At 41.7% G+C, this 19,286-nt stretch overlaps 1 protein-coding gene across 4 annotated transcripts in view; it reads left to right on the top strand.

The window, feature by feature from the left end:
• EXT2 (exostosin glycosyltransferase 2) overlaps positions 1-19,286 on the top strand; it is a 300,617-nt gene that overhangs the window by 37,409 nt on the left and 243,922 nt on the right. For all 4 annotated transcript variants that reach the window (XM_068123895.2, XM_068123894.2, XM_068123892.2 and 1 more), the window contains exon 5: positions 9,502-9,697. In XM_068123895.2, coding sequence (XP_067979996.1) covers positions 9,502-9,697 — 196 coding nt within the window. The remainder of the gene's footprint in view (positions 1-9,501; positions 9,698-19,286) is intronic.

Here is a 19,286-nt window from a genome sequence, read left to right as displayed (position 1 = left end):
GATCCACCTTCTCCATTCAACATGTCTCCTAGGTAGCAAAATGGTTTCACACCTTCCAGCTTCACGCCGTCTCCAAGATCCGACTCAATATTTCCTCCATCTGCAGCTCCCTCTGTGCACACATTACACTTGAATGTATCTGCCACACTGGTTAATGACCCTCCCAAACCACTACATTTTTGATGAACCCACACAGCGCACATTGTACATTGAATGGAGTTCACTCCGACACCCTTCCTGCACACAGCACATGGCCACTTCCCAGTTCTTTCCACCTCACCACATGCTTTACCACTTCTTTACGCATCTTTACGTATGAAAGTATCCGATGGGCTGTTTCCACTTGCATAGTAGACCTCGTACCATGAAAACAAGTGCACGGTTGGCTGGCTTTTCTGTTCTTCCCAATATTCCAAAGTCCTCAAACCCTTCTACAACGTCCTCTGTGATATTGTATAAGAGGCCTGTCCTAAGACTCATCTCATCGAATGTGACAATGCAAAGTTTGTCCATCTCAATCATAGAAGACACCTTATTTTTTACAATTCAAATACCGTCTGTGGAAATCCTGGATGGATTTCTACATTGCTCAGCCAGCGGCATAAAGATGCAACAGAAGGGAGTGTAAAAATACTTTGACATAACATGTACGCCCGTGGACTCTGGTGATACAGCGATAGAGGAATGAGCTTGTCATCATATGGCCATCTTCTCCCCTTGGCTTTACGGAGGTGTGTTGAATTGCGAAGTTGGGAATCAAAAAACGACAGGGTGGGTTAATCAATAAACTTACTTGCACCTTTGATCAAGTCCGCCACTGACTTGGATTCCTTTGCTGCTTTCTCCATTGACTTCTTGAGTGATGCAACCTTTGTCTTCAATCGAAATGTTCTTTGACGTTCCTTTCTGAGGGGTTTACTCTGCTTTCTTGCCGAAGTTTGGTTGCACATTTCAGGAGATGGTGTGAATGATTCTGGGATGTCAGTTCTAAATTCAGGGCTTTCAGATACATTGCTGGGGCTGTCACAAGTTATTCTGCTATTTGCATGATCAGTCAGGACACAATAAGTCACTGCAGTGAAGAAAGAAAAGAGAAAAAAGATATTGAAGATCACACACACACATTGCAAAGTATTTAATGTTACTTTGCTAAATAATACATGTTACAGATATAAATCAATGATGAAGTCGAATCATATGTAGCTATTTCATCATCTCATACATATCTTGTTTAAAACGAAAAGTTGACAAAAACAATTTTAAAGAGAGAACTAATTTCCCAAGGAAGGAAAAAAAAAATTCAAACCATAGAGGGGGAAAAAAGACTAAACCAAGTGCATGTCACATGAAAAGGTGCTTATATCTTGCCACAGCTGGTCATGCTTCTTGTAAATAGAGAAGTTACAAAATTTACATGAGAGAACATGATTCCAGAAAAGGCTCTTACAATCTATGGCCTTTACTGCAGAATATGTATCGATATCCCCATCTCATGAACACTGAATAAAAAGACTGCATGGAACTTTGAAGAAAAATTCTCTTGTCACCAATTACCTTTCCTTTCCTTTGCTTTGCTTTCGACCCTTGTGAAGTGAATTCATCATCGGCACGCTTCCTCTTGATAGATTGGCGAGGGGTGGACATGCATTTGGGAGGATTTGGTACTTGGAAGAGGGTGGGAACAGCATTCCACTTCTACCAGTTTTTGACCTCACGGTTGGAGAACTGACCTCATGGTCAGCTTCGAAGTGTTATGCGCAAAGGCGGCAATTGATGGAGAGATAAAGAGGAGTCCGATTGAAAAGATCTTCTCGTCGGTGTTTTGGACCCATTGCTGACATCTGGAGAGAAAACAAAAAGAACAAAACAATGCAGATAAATGAAGTCAGTCAGCCATCAAAAAGTAAAAGGAATGAATAAAAAATTGCCTAAGGTAGATGGAAAATGTTACTGGTAGTGGTAGGTTGAGTACTTGATGGGACTGAAAATAAAAAAATCTAAATTAAAAAATCTTGATTGCTATCGATTTACAATGCAAACTGTTTTTAAAAGCAATCACAGTATTGACAGCAACATTACCCTATTCATATAAAATTTACGTATAAATTTTGATTGTGCTTATTAATAAATGTACCTCTGGTCTTTTCAATGTAATCAGTTACAACTTTTTATGCATTGCATTGAATTTGACAGAAACATATCGATCACAATAACCTGCAAGTACACATACATTCAAAGTACACCGCCCCCATGCCCCGGCATTGCCGGGGCGCCACCGGCGCCCGGCAATACCGCAGTGCAGTTCATAGAGGCTGCATTGGGAGGGAGAGGTGTACGCTAATTGATTGATTAATTGTATAATTAAAATCAATAAAAGATTGTCACAAAATATTTTCTTCATCAATTGGCTAATAGCATAACTAAACCACTAGTGCTTCATCTGAAGATGTATCTTCTAGAAATTTAATTAAATAAGTCATTAATAAAAAATTAAATAATTAATTGATTAATCAATAAATAATTAATCGATTAATCAATAAATAATTAATCGATTAAATGATTAATCAATAAATCAAAAATATCCTTGATAGCCACATACTTGGTGACTGTCATGTCCAAATATTAGCTTCCCAGCTCAAAAGGTGCCTGAGATATTGGCCAAATGAGAAAGAAAATAAGTAAATGATTAATTATGAAAATAAATAAATAATAATCATGAAAAAATTAAATTATTAATCAATTCGGTCACAGAACACATAAACCACCACCATTTCATCAGAATCTGTACCAAAAAAAAACAAAAACATTTTAGTCATAAATCGAATAATTCAATAATTAATCGATTAATTGATTAATTCATGAATCAATAAATCAAAAATAGCCTTTGCAGCCAAATCACCTGGTCATTGGCATGTCCAAATATCAGCTTCCGAACTCAAAAGGTGCCTGAGTTAATGGTCAGAAGAGAAAGGAAATTTGATTAATTAAATATGTACTTAATTAATCGCTAATAATTAAATAACTCCTCAATTAATTGATTATTCAAAAAACAAAAAATAACGTTTTTGACAAAGGACTTGCTCACTACTGTGCCGAAATTTCAGCTTCGTAGCTCAAAGGATGGCTGAGATATCGTCCGGACAGTCAAACAAGAAAGAAAACAAGTACAAATACATTCAAAGTACACCGCCCCATGCCAAATAATTAAATATGCTGCAGCGCGGCATTGCCGGGGCGCCTCAGGCGCCCGGCAATACCGCAGTGCAGCTCATTGAGGCTGCATTGGGAGGGAGAGGTGTACACTAATTGATTGATTAATTGTATAATTAAAATCAATAAAAGATTATCACAAAATATTTTCATAATCAATTGGCTAATCGCATAACTAAACCACTAGTGCTTCATCCGAAGATGTATCTTTTAGAAATTTAATTAAATAAGTCATTTATAAAAAATTAAATAATTAATTGATTACTCAATAAATAATTAATCGATTAATCAATAAATAATTAATAGATGAAATGATTAATCAATAAATCAAAAATATCCTTGATAGCCACATCACTTGGTCACTCATGTCCAAATATTAGCTTCCCAGCTCAAAAGGTGCCTGAGATATTGGCCAAATGAGAAAGAAAATAAATAAATGATTAATAATGAAAATAAAGAAATAATAATCATAAAAAAATTAAATTATTAATCAATTTGGTCAGAGAACACATAAACTACCACTATTTCATCAGAATCTGTAACTTAAAAAAAAAATTTTTTTGTTGTCATTAATCGAATAATTAAATAATTAATCGATTAATTGATTAATTAATAAATCAAAAATATCCTTTGCAGCCAAATCACCTGGTCATTGGCATGTCCAAATATCAGCTTCCTAACTCAAAAGGTGCCTGAGTTAATGGTCAGAAGAGAAAGGAAATTTGATTAATTAAATAAGTACTTAATTAATCGCTAATAATTAAATAACTCCTCAATTTATTGATTAATCAAAAAAACAAAAATACCGTTTTTGACAAAGCACTTTCTCACTATTGTGCCAAAATTTCAGCTTCCTAGCTCAAAGGATGGCTGAGATATCGCCCGGACAAACAAACAAGAAAGAAAACAAACAAACAAGAAACCAGAGTGAAAACTGAGTACTCTCTTTCAGCGTGCGTCACTGCCGAGCCCCCTTTGGTGCCCGGCAATGACGATTTGCAATGCCTGGAGATGGCATAGGAAAGGAGCGGTGTACAACAAGAAAGCAAACAAGTACACATACATTCAAAGTACACCGCCCCATGCCAAATAATTAAATATGCTGCAGCGCGGCATTGCCGGGGCGCCTCCGGCGCCCGGCAATACCGCAGTGCAGCTCATTGAGGCTGCATTGGGAGGGAGAGGTGTACACTAATTGATTGATTAATTGTATAATTAAAATCAATAAAAGATTATCACAAAATATTTTCATAATCAATTGGCTAATCGCATAACTAAACCACTAGTGCTTCATCCGAAGATGTATCTTTTAGAAATTTAATTAAATAAGTCATTTATAAAAAATTAAATAATTAATTGATTACTCAATAAATAATTAATCGATTAATCAATAAATAATTAATAGATGAAATGATTAATCAATAAATCAAAAATATCCTTGATAGCCACATCACTTGGTCACTCATGTCCAAATATTAGCTTCCCAGCTCAAAAGGTGCCTGAGATATTGGCCAAATGAGAAAGAAAATAAATAAATGATTAATAATGAAAATAAATAAATAATAATCATAAAAAATTAAATTATTAATCAATTTGGTCAGAGAACACATAAACTACCACTATTTCATCAGAATCTGTAACTTAAAAAAAAAATTGTTTTTTGTCATTAATCGAATAATTAAATAATTAATCGATTAATTGATTAATTAATAAATCAAAAATATCCTTTGCAGCCAAATCACCTGGTCATTGGCATGTCCAAATATCAGCTTCCTAACTCAAAAGGTGCCTGAGTTAATAGTCAGAAGAGAAAGGAAATTTGATTAATTAAATAAGTACTGAATTAATCGCTAATAATTAAATAACTCCTCAATTTATTGATTAATCAAAAAAAAAAAAAATACCGTTTTTGACAAAGGACTTGCTCACTATTGTGCCGAAATTTCAGCTTCCTAGCTCAAAGGATGGCTGAGATATCGCCCGGACAAACAAACAAGAAAGATGAAAACAAACAAACAACCAGAGTGAAAACTGAGTACTCTCTTTCAGCGCGCGTCACTGCCGAGCCCCCTTCGGTGCCCAGCAATGACGATTTGCAATGCCTGGAGATGGCATAGGAAAGGAGCGGTGTACAACAAATAAGAAAGCAAGAAAACAAACAACTAGAGTGAAAACTGAGTACTCTCTTTCAGCGTGCGTCACTGCCGAGCCCCCTTCGGTGCCCAGCAATGACGATTTGCAATGCCTGGATATGGCATAGGAAAGGAGCGGTGTACATCAACCAGAGTGAAAACTGAGTACTCCCTTTCAGCGTGCGTCACTGCCGAGCCCCCTTCGGTGCCCGGAAATGACGATTTGCAATGCCTGGAGATGGCATAGGAAAAGTGCGGTGTACAACAAACAGAGTGAAAACTGAGTACTCCCTTTCAGCATGCGTCACTGCCGAGTGCAACTCATGCGATGCTGCGATACCACTGGCACACACTTCAAAAATGTCCAGCACATGCATAAAGGAATTTTGAAGTCAAAACAATTGATCAAATTTTCTCAGGAAAGTTTGTGTAACTCTCATCGACCCATGCATTGTAAACCGAGTTCTGGAAAATTGCACTATGGATTGTATGATATCATTTATGACCTCATACTTGTAGTGGTAGGAGTGGATAGGGCTAGCTACAGCTACACTGTAGGTCTAACTGTTACAGCCTGGTCTTTCATCATGTCATACCCTTGTATGTGAAGGGCTTGTTTCACATTGTTGGATACTATTTTCCTTGGAAGTTGGACTCTTGACTTGAAATTGGATTTGATTTATCGCATTGAGTTATTGGTTTCTGCACGAGTTATTACCGATGCGTGATACTGTAGCACACCTTCATATTCATATCATGGTGTAAATCTATCAAAAACCATGAAGACCCCTTTAGACCTCGAAACGTATCCTAATGATATCAACTGCTCCTGTAGATACCGAACACACAGTTAGAGTCTCGTCTATGCGTTTTCGTACATGCACAATCAACCACACGCAAATCCCACTAAAGCTCGAACCCTACACATACATTTAAAAGCTGCATTTTCAATCCTTTAAAATCAAACTACATACCTCCCTTTGTTATTCAGAGATGGGAAGAATGACAGATCAGGCCGTTTGGACTGTCGATTTGAACAATTTATCGCAGAACTGAGCACTAGATCGGGAATTCGTCGCCATGTTGACTGAAATGCACAGAAGTATGGTACGGTAACTTGCTTACTAAAATGGCGGCCGGGCGCTCCCTTTGACTACTACGCTAATTTGGTTGACTGAGTTATCTTGCGCCGCTACACGGCGTTCTACCCTTTTTGATTCACAGTACAGGTGCGCCATCAAAAAGCATTCTGGGAGAATGTAGATAGGAAAAAGAGAAGCAAGAAGTAGAGCAAGGTGTGGTTGCGACCTCTGACTCAACCCGGTATGCACAGGCAGGCCTGCACCAATCCCAAAGTGTAGGAAGGAATGAAAGGCAGCGGTCTGTATTACTGCGAAAGAATCGAGAAGAACAGCATATGCAACGTCGGTCCAAAGGAAAGATGTGAGGTGCGAATGAAAGCCTCGTCCTGACGGGTCAAGAGGCCAGTTGTTGACGGCTCTTTACAATCGTGGTCACCCTTTTGTGCGTCTCAAGTAGACGAATGATGGGTTCTTCGAGGAAAACAAGAGAAAACATGGGACAATAACCCCAATAATGACGTACAATATCTAAGGAGCTCGTGGCTTCCTCGTTCTTGTGCCTCGGCTGGCCGTGCCTGACTTGCCACAACTTGGTCTGACCCAGCTATAGTGCCGCTCATCCCAGCTCCAGCGCAGCTTGTCTTGGCATGCGATTTCTCCTCTGCATGCACAGGGCAGGCAGCCTCCTTGGCACTTGGGTGCCCAGCGCGTTCCAACAGCGGTGAACTGGTCCTAGGTTTTGCCTTTTAAGCCTCGAGCTGGAGGGGGCGGAGCCATTTGAGGGCAAGGTTTGTTTGAGGTTGAGTTCCCGGGATCAGAGGCCACATTTTGCCCTTTGACTCGGCATGGCATGTCCGCATTGGCTGCAACTCACCACTGCTGTCAAGGAGAGTGTGTCGAACTCTGCCCACCGCTTCGATGAAACTGCTCCCCGAACCGCAGCCTTTGTTCATCTTCCATTGGTGGTATATGACATTGCAGTCTGTTGTGTCTATAGAACTGTGGCTATGTTCGAATTGTGTTGTGTGAAAGGTGCTGGAAGAATTAAAGGGAGGAATTTGAAGAATTTATGGGTGATTGTAAATGGTAATAAAGTGTTTTATAACCGATATGGGGTGCGAAGAGTAATTATGAGGTGGCGCGGTGAATAGCATTTGTAAAGTAAATTGGAAGCGGTGCGGTGAACAGACTGTAGGTGAAATGGGGAGTAATGTAAATGGACTATTGGTTGATGGGCTGATGAATTTGGAAGATGGATACAGTGACCGGAAGATTGGATAGAGAGATTAAGGGTGGGAGAATTGTGTAAAGGGGAAAGATCTAGCTAAGCCCGCACAATGTATTTGTTCCATATTCCCTATACAATAGGGAGGGAATCCATCTAAGTGCGCAAATTAATGAAATTACTGATTCTGGGAGTTCCTACGTGTTCACGGATGCCCTTCCCCAGGGTCTCGTTCCATAATTAATTTTCACCATTTTCCCTTTTTTTCTCCACTTATTACAATTTCTGCAAATTATGATAGAAAACAGTAGATATACAGGATATGTCAATTTATTTGAAACAAAATTTACGTTTAAATATGAGTAAAAAGAGAACATTTTCTCAGCACAAGTATACCTAAGGTCTTGGGTTCAATTCTATGCCATATCTGTTCAATTAATAGTCATAAGTCTGCCATAATTAATTGTCCATATCGATTTTTTTGTTAATTTTTTTTAACTGCCCGGAAATTGTGAATTTGAGGCTCATGGAAGAGCTAGAATAGCAGAACAGATCAAGAAGCAAAAGGGCAAAAGGAACAGCGGAAGAGAGGGGGTGGAGTTGGGGGGTAGTGGGGGGGGGGGGGGGGCGCAGAAACCAGGGCGGAAACAAAATTGTGGTTTTCGGTGGGGGGATTATTTGATAGTGGTGAACAGCTGTATTGAAGATTTGGAGGGAAGGGAATAATGAGAATAAAGGGAATGTGGAAGTTAGTTCCACAAGGAGGAACAAATGAGTTGAGGTGTGCAGTTACTTTTGGAGTTTCACCATGAGAGGGTTTCTGGTTGGCCGAGAGTGCACTGCAGAGACCTTGGTGGGTGGGAGGGGGAGGAGAGTGGAAGGGGTGGACAAAGCATGGAAATGACAGATGGTGCAAAACCTGAAAGGAGGCGGTACAAGTCAGATAGACCACTGACGAGTCTGCTGCGATTGCAAAGTGATAGGCCGGAGACTCAGGTTCATCGTGGGCAACGCCAATGATCTTGCTCTCCTTAGTTTTCAAGACGTCAAGCTGAACAATGTGTGAGGCAGCGGTGCCAGCCCAGAGGGGAGAGAAGAACTCCATCAAGCTTGGATTGAGGCCTTGTAGGTGGATAAGAGTTCAAATGTGCCAAGGAAGGACTTTGCATGGCAGATGATGCCCCGTCTTTTTTGTTTTTTGTTATAACAATAAGACCTTAATATGAAATGAAGATGATATGTGGTAATTCTCTTACATTAAAGTTTCGTTTCCTTTTAATGTCATTGAGGGTTGTTTAAACTGTGCTTGATCTGGCATATTGAGGCCAGCACTGCACTGCCCACTGCACCAATCTGGCAAGCTCAATGAAATCATCAAATATAGTATAATTTGCCATAAATTGGATAAAAGATGCATGGTTTTCCTGGAATGAATAGCATCACTCCTTCCATTGTGCTATTCATAGTCTGCAGGATTGTGCTGATTTTGCTCCTGCAGACTTTGTCCAGAATTTTCAATTGTAGTTTTCACTAATATACTGGCACACAATGGCCTAATCTTTCTCACCACAGGATCTTTAACATTCACAAAAGAGATCTAGGAGATGCGACAGCCAGCTTAATGTTCCTACTGAAGGATGGCATGCTCTGAGATCCACGACATTTCCTGTTGAGCCGCAGGATGATCGTTTTGTAGTTTGGTCCTATCATTTTGGGAATTGAACCCATACTAGATAACATATATGTACAAGTAGCCAAGTACGCAATATGGTATGGTATAATCTTGCCATCCCAGAAATTATACTGATGTCTGTATTGACCGTTTTGCTTTTTGTATTTTTACCTTCCACAGACGCCGCACGTGGCTCGTCGTTTCGGCTCAAACAAATATTCATGAAGAGTTCCGGGAACAACTACAAACACAGGAGGCTAGATATAATGAAGAGGTTTTGCTGCTGGAGGGCTGCGTAGGTCTCCCTCCAGGAAGAGATTCATCACGTACACGCTGCCATGGTGACCACATCTACAGCTACCCAGAAATTCTGCAAGTATGTAAAGCTGTAACTTTAACTTTCTCCCTGACATACATCGTTCTGAAGTATAACTACAGCCTTTGTGTTTCTGCATCCTGATGTCATATAAGATTAATTGTTGTGCAAAATATATTTTTAGGTAAATAATTTCCTGCAGAGATAAGTGCAAGGAATCTTACAAACAGTAAAATGGCAATTCTGTTAATCCAACCTCCATCATACTTTACACTTCAGCAGCTAGATATTTTACACTACAGCAGTCGGATATTTTACACTACAGCAGTTTGATATTTTACACTACAGCAGTTTGATATTTTACACTACAGCAGTTTGATATTTTACACTACAGCAGTTTGATATTTTACACTACAGCAGTCGGATATTTTACACTACAGCAGTTTGATATTTTACACTACAGCAGTCGGATATTTTACACTACAGCAGTCGGATATTTTACACGACAGCAGTTTGATATTTTACACTACAGCATTCGGATATTTTACACTACAGCAGTCAGATATTTTACACGACAGCAGTCGGATATTTTACACTACAGCAGTCGGATATTTTACACTACAGCAGTCGGATATTTTACTCTACAGCAGTCGGATATTTTACACTACAGCAGTCGGATATTTTACACTACAGCAGTCGGATATTTTACACTACAGCAGTCAGATATTTTACACTACAGCAGTTTGATATTTTACCCTACAGCAGTTTGATATTTTACACTACAGCAGTCGGATATTTTACACTACAGCAGTCGGATATTTTACACTACAGCAGTCGGATATTTTACACGACAGCAGTCAGATATTTTACACTGCAGCATTCGGATATTTTACACTACAGCAGTCGGATATTTTACACTGCAGCAGTCGGATATTTTACACTACAGCAGTCGGATATTTTACATTACAGCAGTTTGATATTTTACACGACAAAAAAACACCTTTAGAGGCCATTTTTCCCCGCAAGCGGGGGTTGGCCTTTTTCGTGCACCGTGGTTGTTGTTGTTTTTTCGGACCCCTTTTTGAAGCAATGTTTTACGGCCGGATGCCCTTCCTGCTGCCAACCCTGTTTTGTCGCCTTTTATCACAAACAGGGAATTACCAGTGAACTGGTACTCAATTAGCCGACCTCGGAAGGATGACAGGCTGAGTCAACCCCCCTGGCGTTAATTCAGTGATCGACCGGGATTCGAACCCAGGATCCTAGGATCCTAAGCTGGCACCCTAGCCGCTAAGCCAACGCCAGGCTTATATTTTAGTAGTATATATTTTACACTACAGCAGTCGGATATTTTACACTACAGCAGTCGGATATTTTACACTACAGCAGTCGGATATTTTACACTACAGCAGTTTGATATTTTTCACTGCAGCAGTCGGATATTTTACACTACAGCAGTTTGATATTTTACACTACAGCATTCGGATATTTTACACTACAGCAGTTTGATATTTTACACTTCAGCAGTTTGATATTTTACACTACAGCAGTTTGATATTTTACACTACAGCAGTTTGATATTTTACCCTACAGCACTACATTACAGCACTAACAATTAACTAGGTGTTTGGATGAAAGTATTTCATAACCAATATCAGGAAGTCCTGGAACCATTCAAATTGCTCAACACTGAAGCTTCCTTTTCACAATTATATCATTTTGTTTAAATGCAGTGCTTTCAGAAAGTATTCACACCCCATGATTCACATTTTGTTGTTCCAGTCTGAATTTAAGGCCGAGAAAAATATATTTCCGGTCTCTGGTCAGCGCACGCATCGATTTTGACCCTGCGAGTCAACAATTATTTTTTTTTCAAATTTCCAACGGTACCTACAACAGCGTGCGCCTGTTGTTGCCGGGCCGGCGCGCTATCTCGGGAAATACGGGTCTGTGAGGGTCGCCATTGGTATCGACGTTCGCGCACGGTTCTCCCATACACAAATTCGTTTAGTTTTTCAAATCCAACCAGCCGTTCCAAAGATATGAGTAGTTCTGTGTGCCGTGACATCATGAATCCAATGAGCTGGATATTGACATTTATTGAAACGAAGACGTTCGTTGTCGGGTTCGTGTGAAGCAACCAGAAGGCCTAGAGAGCTGCGGGTGGTCTCGTTAGTTAGGCCTGGATCCCATCTCGTTTGTCATGAAGTTGTAAGTGTCTGTGATAATCTGGTGGACTGGCAGAAGAGATCGTGGGAGACCATCGGCCTGTTAGACCACTTGCGCATGCGCAGTGTTGACGCGATCGATGCATTGGAATGTTTGACGGTACGGCGAGGCGATCTCGAGAACGAAATGGCATTCTATAATATGCTTGAAGAACTTATGATTTTCAGAATAAATACATTTTAAAATAACTTAAGCTTGTGTTCATTATTTACAAAAAAGGCCTACAAGTCCCATTGGCTGTCTTTAATTTCTCTCTGGACGGCACCACGGCAGATGAGGAGGACCACAAGGCATGAGGACACAAAAAACACCTCTATATGTGCAATATATGCTTTTCAAAAAAAGAAAAAAAAAACCGCATCACCGCATCAATTCTGGAACTTTGGTCTGACCAGAGACCAGCAATATATTTTTTTCGGCCTAAAATGGAATAAATTGAGATTTTTTTTTTTTGTCACTGATCTCTACATAAGACCCCAAAATGTGAAAGTGGAATTTTGTTTTTTTGTTTTTTACAAATTATTTAAAAATGAAAAACTGAAATGTCCTTGATTCAATAAGTATTCACCCCTTTGCTGTGAAACTCCAAATTGAGCTCAGGTGCAACCAATTTCCTTTGATCATCCTTGAAATGTCTCTACAACTTGATTGTAGTCCACCTGTGGCCAATTAAATTGATTGGACACACCTTTCCATATAATGTCCCATAGTTCACAGTGCATGTCAGAGCAGAAAATCGACCATGAAGTATGAGGAACTGTATGTAGAACTTCGGATATAATTGTGAGGAGGCATAGATCTGGGGAAGGGTATAACACAATTTCTAGGGTGTTTAAAGTTCCCAACAGCACAGTGAGCTCCATCATTAGGAAATTGAAAGAAAATGAACTACCCAGACTTTTCCTAGGGCAGGGAGTTGTCTAAGAACCCAATGACCACTCAGACAGAACTACAGAGTTCCTTGGCTGAGATGGGAGAACGTGCTGGAAGGACAACAGTCTCTGCTGCACTTAACAAATCTCGAATTTATGGGTGAGTGGCCAGACAGAAACCACTCCTGAGAAGAAGGCACATGACAGCATACCTGGAGTTGGTAAAAAGGCACGTGAAAGACTCTCAGACAACAACAACAACAACATGCATTTTAAGGCCATTTTCCCTGCTAGAGCGGGGGTTAGCCTTGCGGTCCCCAAGATAATCTTCTCCATTTTGCCCTATTTTCTGCATCTCTCCTTGTTAACCCCCTTGCCCGCATTTCTTCTTCCACCATCTTTAGCCAAGTCTTTCTCGGTCTTCCACGTCCTCTACTTCCTTCTACATTAACTTCCATCACTCTTCTCAACCAGTCACTTTCATCCTTCCTCAACACATGACCAAACCATCTCAACCTGTTCCTCTTCACAGCATCAATTACAGGCAATATTCCCATCATCTTTCGCAATTAATCATTTGTCTTCCTCTCTCTCAACGATACTCCGCACATCCATCGAACCATTCGCATTTCCACCCTTTCCAGCCTTCGTTTGCTGCTCTACGTTCATTACCCATATCTCGCTCCCATAAATCATAACACTTCTCACACATGCAGCATACACCTTTCCCTTCAGCTTCAGCGACACTCTCCTCCTCATCAGCACGCCACTCAGTTCCTGAAACTTCTTCCATGCACATCTCACTTGAGCAACCGTTGCCGAGTCTGATCCACCTTCTCCATTCAGCATGTCTCTGAGGTAGCAAAATGTTTTCACACCTTCCAGCTTCACGCCGTCTCCAAGATCCAACTCAACATTTCCTCCATCTGCAGCTCCCTCTGTGCACACCTTACATTTGAATGTAGCTGCCACACTGGTAAATGACCCTCTCAGACCACTACAGTTTTGATGAACCCACTCAGCACACATTGTACATTGAATGGAGTTCACTCCGACACCCTTCCTGCACACAGCACACGGCCACTTCCCAGTTCTTTCCACCTCACCACATGCTTTACCACTTGCCATCACCTTCGTCTTTCCGATATTCACCTTCAGACCTTTTGTCTCCATACATTCCTTCCACTTGTTCATCTTTTCCTTCAGTCCATCCATACTTTCCGCAATCAACACCAGATCATCTGCATACAACAAATCCCACGGTAAACCCTCCTTTACGTTCTGAGCCAGCAACTCCATCACAGCTACAAATAGTAGTGGACTTAGTACCGACCCCTGATGCACTCCCACCTTCACCTCAAACTCACCACTGTTCCCATCCTTCGTCCTTACAGCTGTGCATGCTCTTTTGTACATTGCCATCACTACTCTGATCAACCATTCCTCCACTCCTAACTTCCTCAATGCCCATGTCAATACTTTGCGTGGAACCCTATCGAATGCTTTCTCCAGATCAACAATCCCAAAAAACAACTTCTTCCTCTTATCCATGTACTTCTCCTGCAACTGCCTCACAATGAAAAGCGCATCTGTCATTCCTCTGCCTGGCATAAATCCAAACTGCATTTCGTCGATCTTCACTTTCTTCCTTATCCTCCTCTCCAACACCCTTTCCAATACCTTCATTCCATGCTCCAATAACTTTATTGCTCGGTACGAGCCACACTCCAGAGGGTCACCTTTCCCTTTGTATAGAGGGACGAGGGTACTCGGTTCCCAATCCACTGGAATGCGGCCTTCTTTCACCACCAGATTACAGATCTCTGTCATTCTCTTCACACCCCAACTTCCTGCTGCCTTCAACATATCTCCCACAACTCCCGTCGGCCCTCCCACTTTTCCACTCTTCATTGCTTTTATCGCTTCCTCAACTTCCTTCTCAGTTATCTTCTCTGCCGGTCCTAAAACTGGGTTACTCTCTATGTTGCCATCCCATTCATTCTCTGTATTCAACAGCATTTCCATATATCTTTTCCATCTTCCTTTAATTCCATCTGGGTCGACAACGATTTGTCCCACTTCATCCTTCAAGCAACTCACCCCCATCACATCACACCTCTCTTTCGCTGTGTGCTTTGCAATCCTGAATACTGCTTTCTGACCCTCTTCCGAATCCAAGCGTTCTCCGAACATTTTCCTACATGCCTCCTGCGCCTTTGCTACCTCTTTCTTTGCAGCCTTCCTGGCTGCCTTATAACTTTCATGCTCTGCTGTTTCTGCTCCCGTACCCTTCGCCTTCTGCCACTCCTTGAACTTCTTCCTCTTCTCGTCAATCCTCTTTCCAACTTCAACATCCCACCACCATGTTTCCGAGTGCCTCGGTGGTCCTTTTGTCCATCCACATACTTCACCAACGGCTCCCAACAGACTAGCTTTCATTGACATCCAACCACTTTCAAGCTCAACCACATCATCCTCTACCCTACTCAGCCTCTCTTTTAATGCCTCCCTTACTGTCACCTGTTTCAACCTCCACACCTTCATTCTCGGTTGGTACTTCACCCGCCGAGCTCTCCTCGCACCTTTCACCCTTATGTCGCAGACAACCAAGTGGTGCTGTGAAACAGCCTCATCCCCCGGGATCCCCTTTGTGTCCCGGAGGTGCCGCCTATCTCACCTACGCACCATCAGGTAGTCAACGGTTGAGTCTCAACATACCTCAACAGTCAACAACATACCTCTCAAGTCGGTTGTGAAAGACTCTCAGAGCATGAGACAAAAGATTCTCTGGCCTGATGAGATGAAAATTTTACTCTTTGGCCTGAATACAAAGCACTACGTCTGGCAGAAACCAAGCAGAGCTCATCGCCCATTTAACACCGTCCCTACCATGAAGCATGGTGGTGGCAGTATCAGGCTATGGGGATGATTTTCAGTGGCAGGGAATAGGAGACTTGTTAGGATAGAGAGAACAATGAATGGAGCCAAATACAGGCAAATCCTTCAGGGAACCTGCTTCAGAGGGCAAAAGACCTTAGACTGTGGTGAAGATTTATATTCAAACAGCACAATGACTCCAAGCATACAGCCAAAGCAACACTGTATTGTCTTCAGAACAAGAACATGAAAGTTATTGAGTGGCCCAACCAAAGCCCAGACTTGAATCCCATTGATAATCTGTGGAATGACTTGGAAGTTTCCTATTCACCGGCGCTCCTCATACAACTTGACAGAGCTTGAGCAAATCTGCAAGGAAGAATGGGAGAAACTCTCCAAATCCAGATGTGCAAATGTGATACAGACATGCCAAAGAAGACTTGAACCTGGAATCGCTGCCAAAGGCGCTTCAACATACCTTTGGTTTCAACTGTGTGAAGCCGAGCTAGGTGTGAGGCAGGAGCACCAGCCCAGAGTGGAGAGCAGTATTCCATTGAGCTGTGGATGAAAGCTTTGTATGTGGTGAGGAGCTCAGAGGTGCCCAGAAAGGAATTCGCACGACGGAGGATGCCGAGTTGGCAACTGGCTTGGGAGGCCAGCTTGAAAATGTGGTTTTCCCAGGAAAGATTATGGCAGATAGTGAGACCCAAAAGCTTGATTGACAGAACTTCTTCAAGATGATTGTTCAGAAAGTATGTGGGAGGGTTGTCCAGACGATCTTTTCGGAGAGACAAAGTGAGAGTGTGAGATTTGTCAGGATTGAAAGACATGTTCCACTTGCTTGACCAGTTTGGATATTGTCCAGGTCTGCAGCGAGTGAATAGGCTGCAGACTGCCGATCTGAGGGTTGAGATATGGAGCGGCAGAGAGTGGAGTCATCAGCAAAGAGATATAGAGGATTTTACAGAGAGTCGGAGAGATCATTAATGAAGACCAGAAAAATCACAGGGCCCAGAACCCTGCCTTGAGGAACTCCAGCCTGAACAGGAAGGGGAGAAGAGAGAATTCCATTCAGGGCCACACGTTGGCTGTGACCAGAAAGGAAGTCTGCAAGCCATGCGTGGAGATTTCCATGGATACCATAGGAGGAGAGTTTGGTGAGCAGAGCGGGGTGCCAGACCGTATCGAAGGCACCTGATATGTCAAGGGACATAGCTCTGATTTCCTGTTATGTGTCCGTGCCAGGCTAAATTTAGCCTTTTACTTACCTAAATTGGTCACCTCATCCATGGAACCTTCACAACAGGATATACACTATAAAAATTACCCCAAAAATACAATTTAAAAATCCCTCAAGGACCTCATAAATACCATGAAAATCAACCAATGATAATCTAGTGCTCAGAGATTTATCGTGGATTTACTATATTTATACCCTCCCTGAAAACCATTAAAAATCCTTAATCATGGCCTAATATGAAGGGAAAGTTCTTTTGATTTTTTTTTTGCCAATCATATAGTGTCTAAAAAGCCCAGGAGTGTCGCTCAGGAGATCGAGTGTCAAGTGATGTCATATTATCAACTCACCTTGATCCAAATGGCGGCTGAACCTAGAGAACAGTGTATTTTGAGCTTGAATTCCGATACTGATTTCACAGTCATTAGCAACTCTGAAGGTAATCAGTATGTTGAAACGGGTCAGTGGGATTTTGTAGAAACTACAGACTTGGCATTTAATATGGAATATTGTTTTTTTCTTGATTTGGGTTTACTTTCTTAACTCAGTATATCAATCTGGTGAGTTTCTTTTACACTTCGGTGATTTATTTGTAAAAACAACCATGTCACTGATTGTCTGTCGCAGCAAGAAGTCAACAACAGGATTATATCACAGGTGGCGTGGCAAAATGTACGGACAGGTGCATTTGATGATTGGCTTCACAGTCGGGTATACAAGGTTTGTTGTGTTCTGTATTACTGGAAAACAACTGCTGCATGTTTCCAAAAGTTATTGCCACTTCCTCTGGAGATGGTCCGTCAACTCGACAATGTTGTTTGTCATGGAGTGGTGGCTTTACGAAATTACGGCATGAAACAGCGTGCTATTGCTCGGCAGTATGGCATCACTCAAGGTCAGGTGTCAAAGATCCTGAAACGAAATGCTCAGAGGGGTGTCCCTACTCCAATACCGAGGCCAGGACGTCCCCGCAGAACCACAAGGAGGGATGATCGCCAGCTGCACCGGTTAGGCCGCAATGGCCGTACCATGTCAGCTAATCGGCTTATGGCTGAGTGGCAGCAACTAACAAATGTGCCTGTATCCAGAAGGCTAGTCAACCAACGACTGGTTCAAGCAGGCTATCGTGCCAGGCATCCCCTGAGAAAGCCACACCTGACCAGACAACACCGCCAGCGCCGATTGCAGTGGGCCAGAGAGCACCGTCAATGGCAGCCAGGACACTGGAATCGCGTGATCTTCAGTGACGAGTCTAGATTTCTGGTCTATCGTCAAGATGGCCGCGTCCGAGTGTGCAGGCAAGTGCATGAAGCCTACAACAAAGATTGTATAGTGCCAAGAGTCCAAGCTGGAGGTGGTGGGGTGACCGTTTGGGCTGCTTTTCATGCAGGGGGCAAAACTGACCTGGTTGTTCTGAATCGAAACCTGAACCAGTTCAAGTACAGGGCCATTCTGGAAGAAACATTGCTTCCATTTGCTCGTGCAGCCTTTTGAGGAAACTTTGTCTTCCAAGATGACAATGCACGGCCTCATCGTGCTCGCATGATCCAACACTTTCTTGCTGACCGTGGTGTAGAGCATATGGAGTGGCCTGCCATGTCCCCGGATATGAATCCGATAGAGAAGTTGTGGGCAGAATTAACGCGTCAAATCGACAACCTGGACCAGCAGCCGACCTCTGTGCGTGAATTGCAGCAGGCTATTGTCACTGCATGGCAAGCGATTCCTGTCCAAACCTTGGCAAATCTCGTGAACAGCATGCCTCAACGTGTACGTGCTCTCCTGAATGCTTGTGGGGGTTACACGAAGTACTGAACTGTAATTTTACTGTCCGTAATCCCAGTCGTAATTTAACTTTTGTTTTTGTTAAAAAGAATTTTGGCTAATGTGCAAAATAAAGAGATACTTCTGGAAAACGTACAGAAGTTTAACACAGTACTGTCCATGAATTGAGTTCGATATCAGTTTACATCACTTTCAAGGATCAATTTATTTGTTTCGAAATGTCAAATGTGGTTTTTGTTTCTTTTAAAGGTCACATTAACAAAATCTAGAATAATTTCAACATAATTCCAATGAACTTTTGGTTCTAAGACATCTTGAAAAGTAAGTTCACCCCCACAAAAAAATATTCCATATTAAATGCCAAGTCTGTATTAGAGTCACAATTAGTGATGGAAACACTTTCGGGCGAATTGTGGAGCCATATTGTTTTGAGCCTGTGTGAGCGATTCCGACTAGAGATGGTGTTAGTGAAGATGGCGATGTTTGTAGTGAAGATGAACATGCCGGCTGCATGGTCATTACAAATTCGTATGTTTTGTTTTTCCGTTCAATTGACGGTTTATCAGGGATTTTGGAATAATTGATAAATCAGTTGTATTGCTCCATAAGAAATATGGCATGGCATGGAATGGCATGGCACGGACACATC

This window comes from Myxine glutinosa, chromosome 8 (genome assembly GCF_964187855.1).
Source record: "Myxine glutinosa chromosome 8, kmMyxGlut1.1, whole genome shotgun sequence".
In the NCBI taxonomy this organism is placed as follows: Eukaryota; Metazoa; Chordata; class Myxini; order Myxiniformes; family Myxinidae; genus Myxine; species Myxine glutinosa.
The sequence above is the reverse complement of the archived record's forward strand: the minus strand, read 5'-3'. Positions and strand labels throughout refer to the sequence as shown.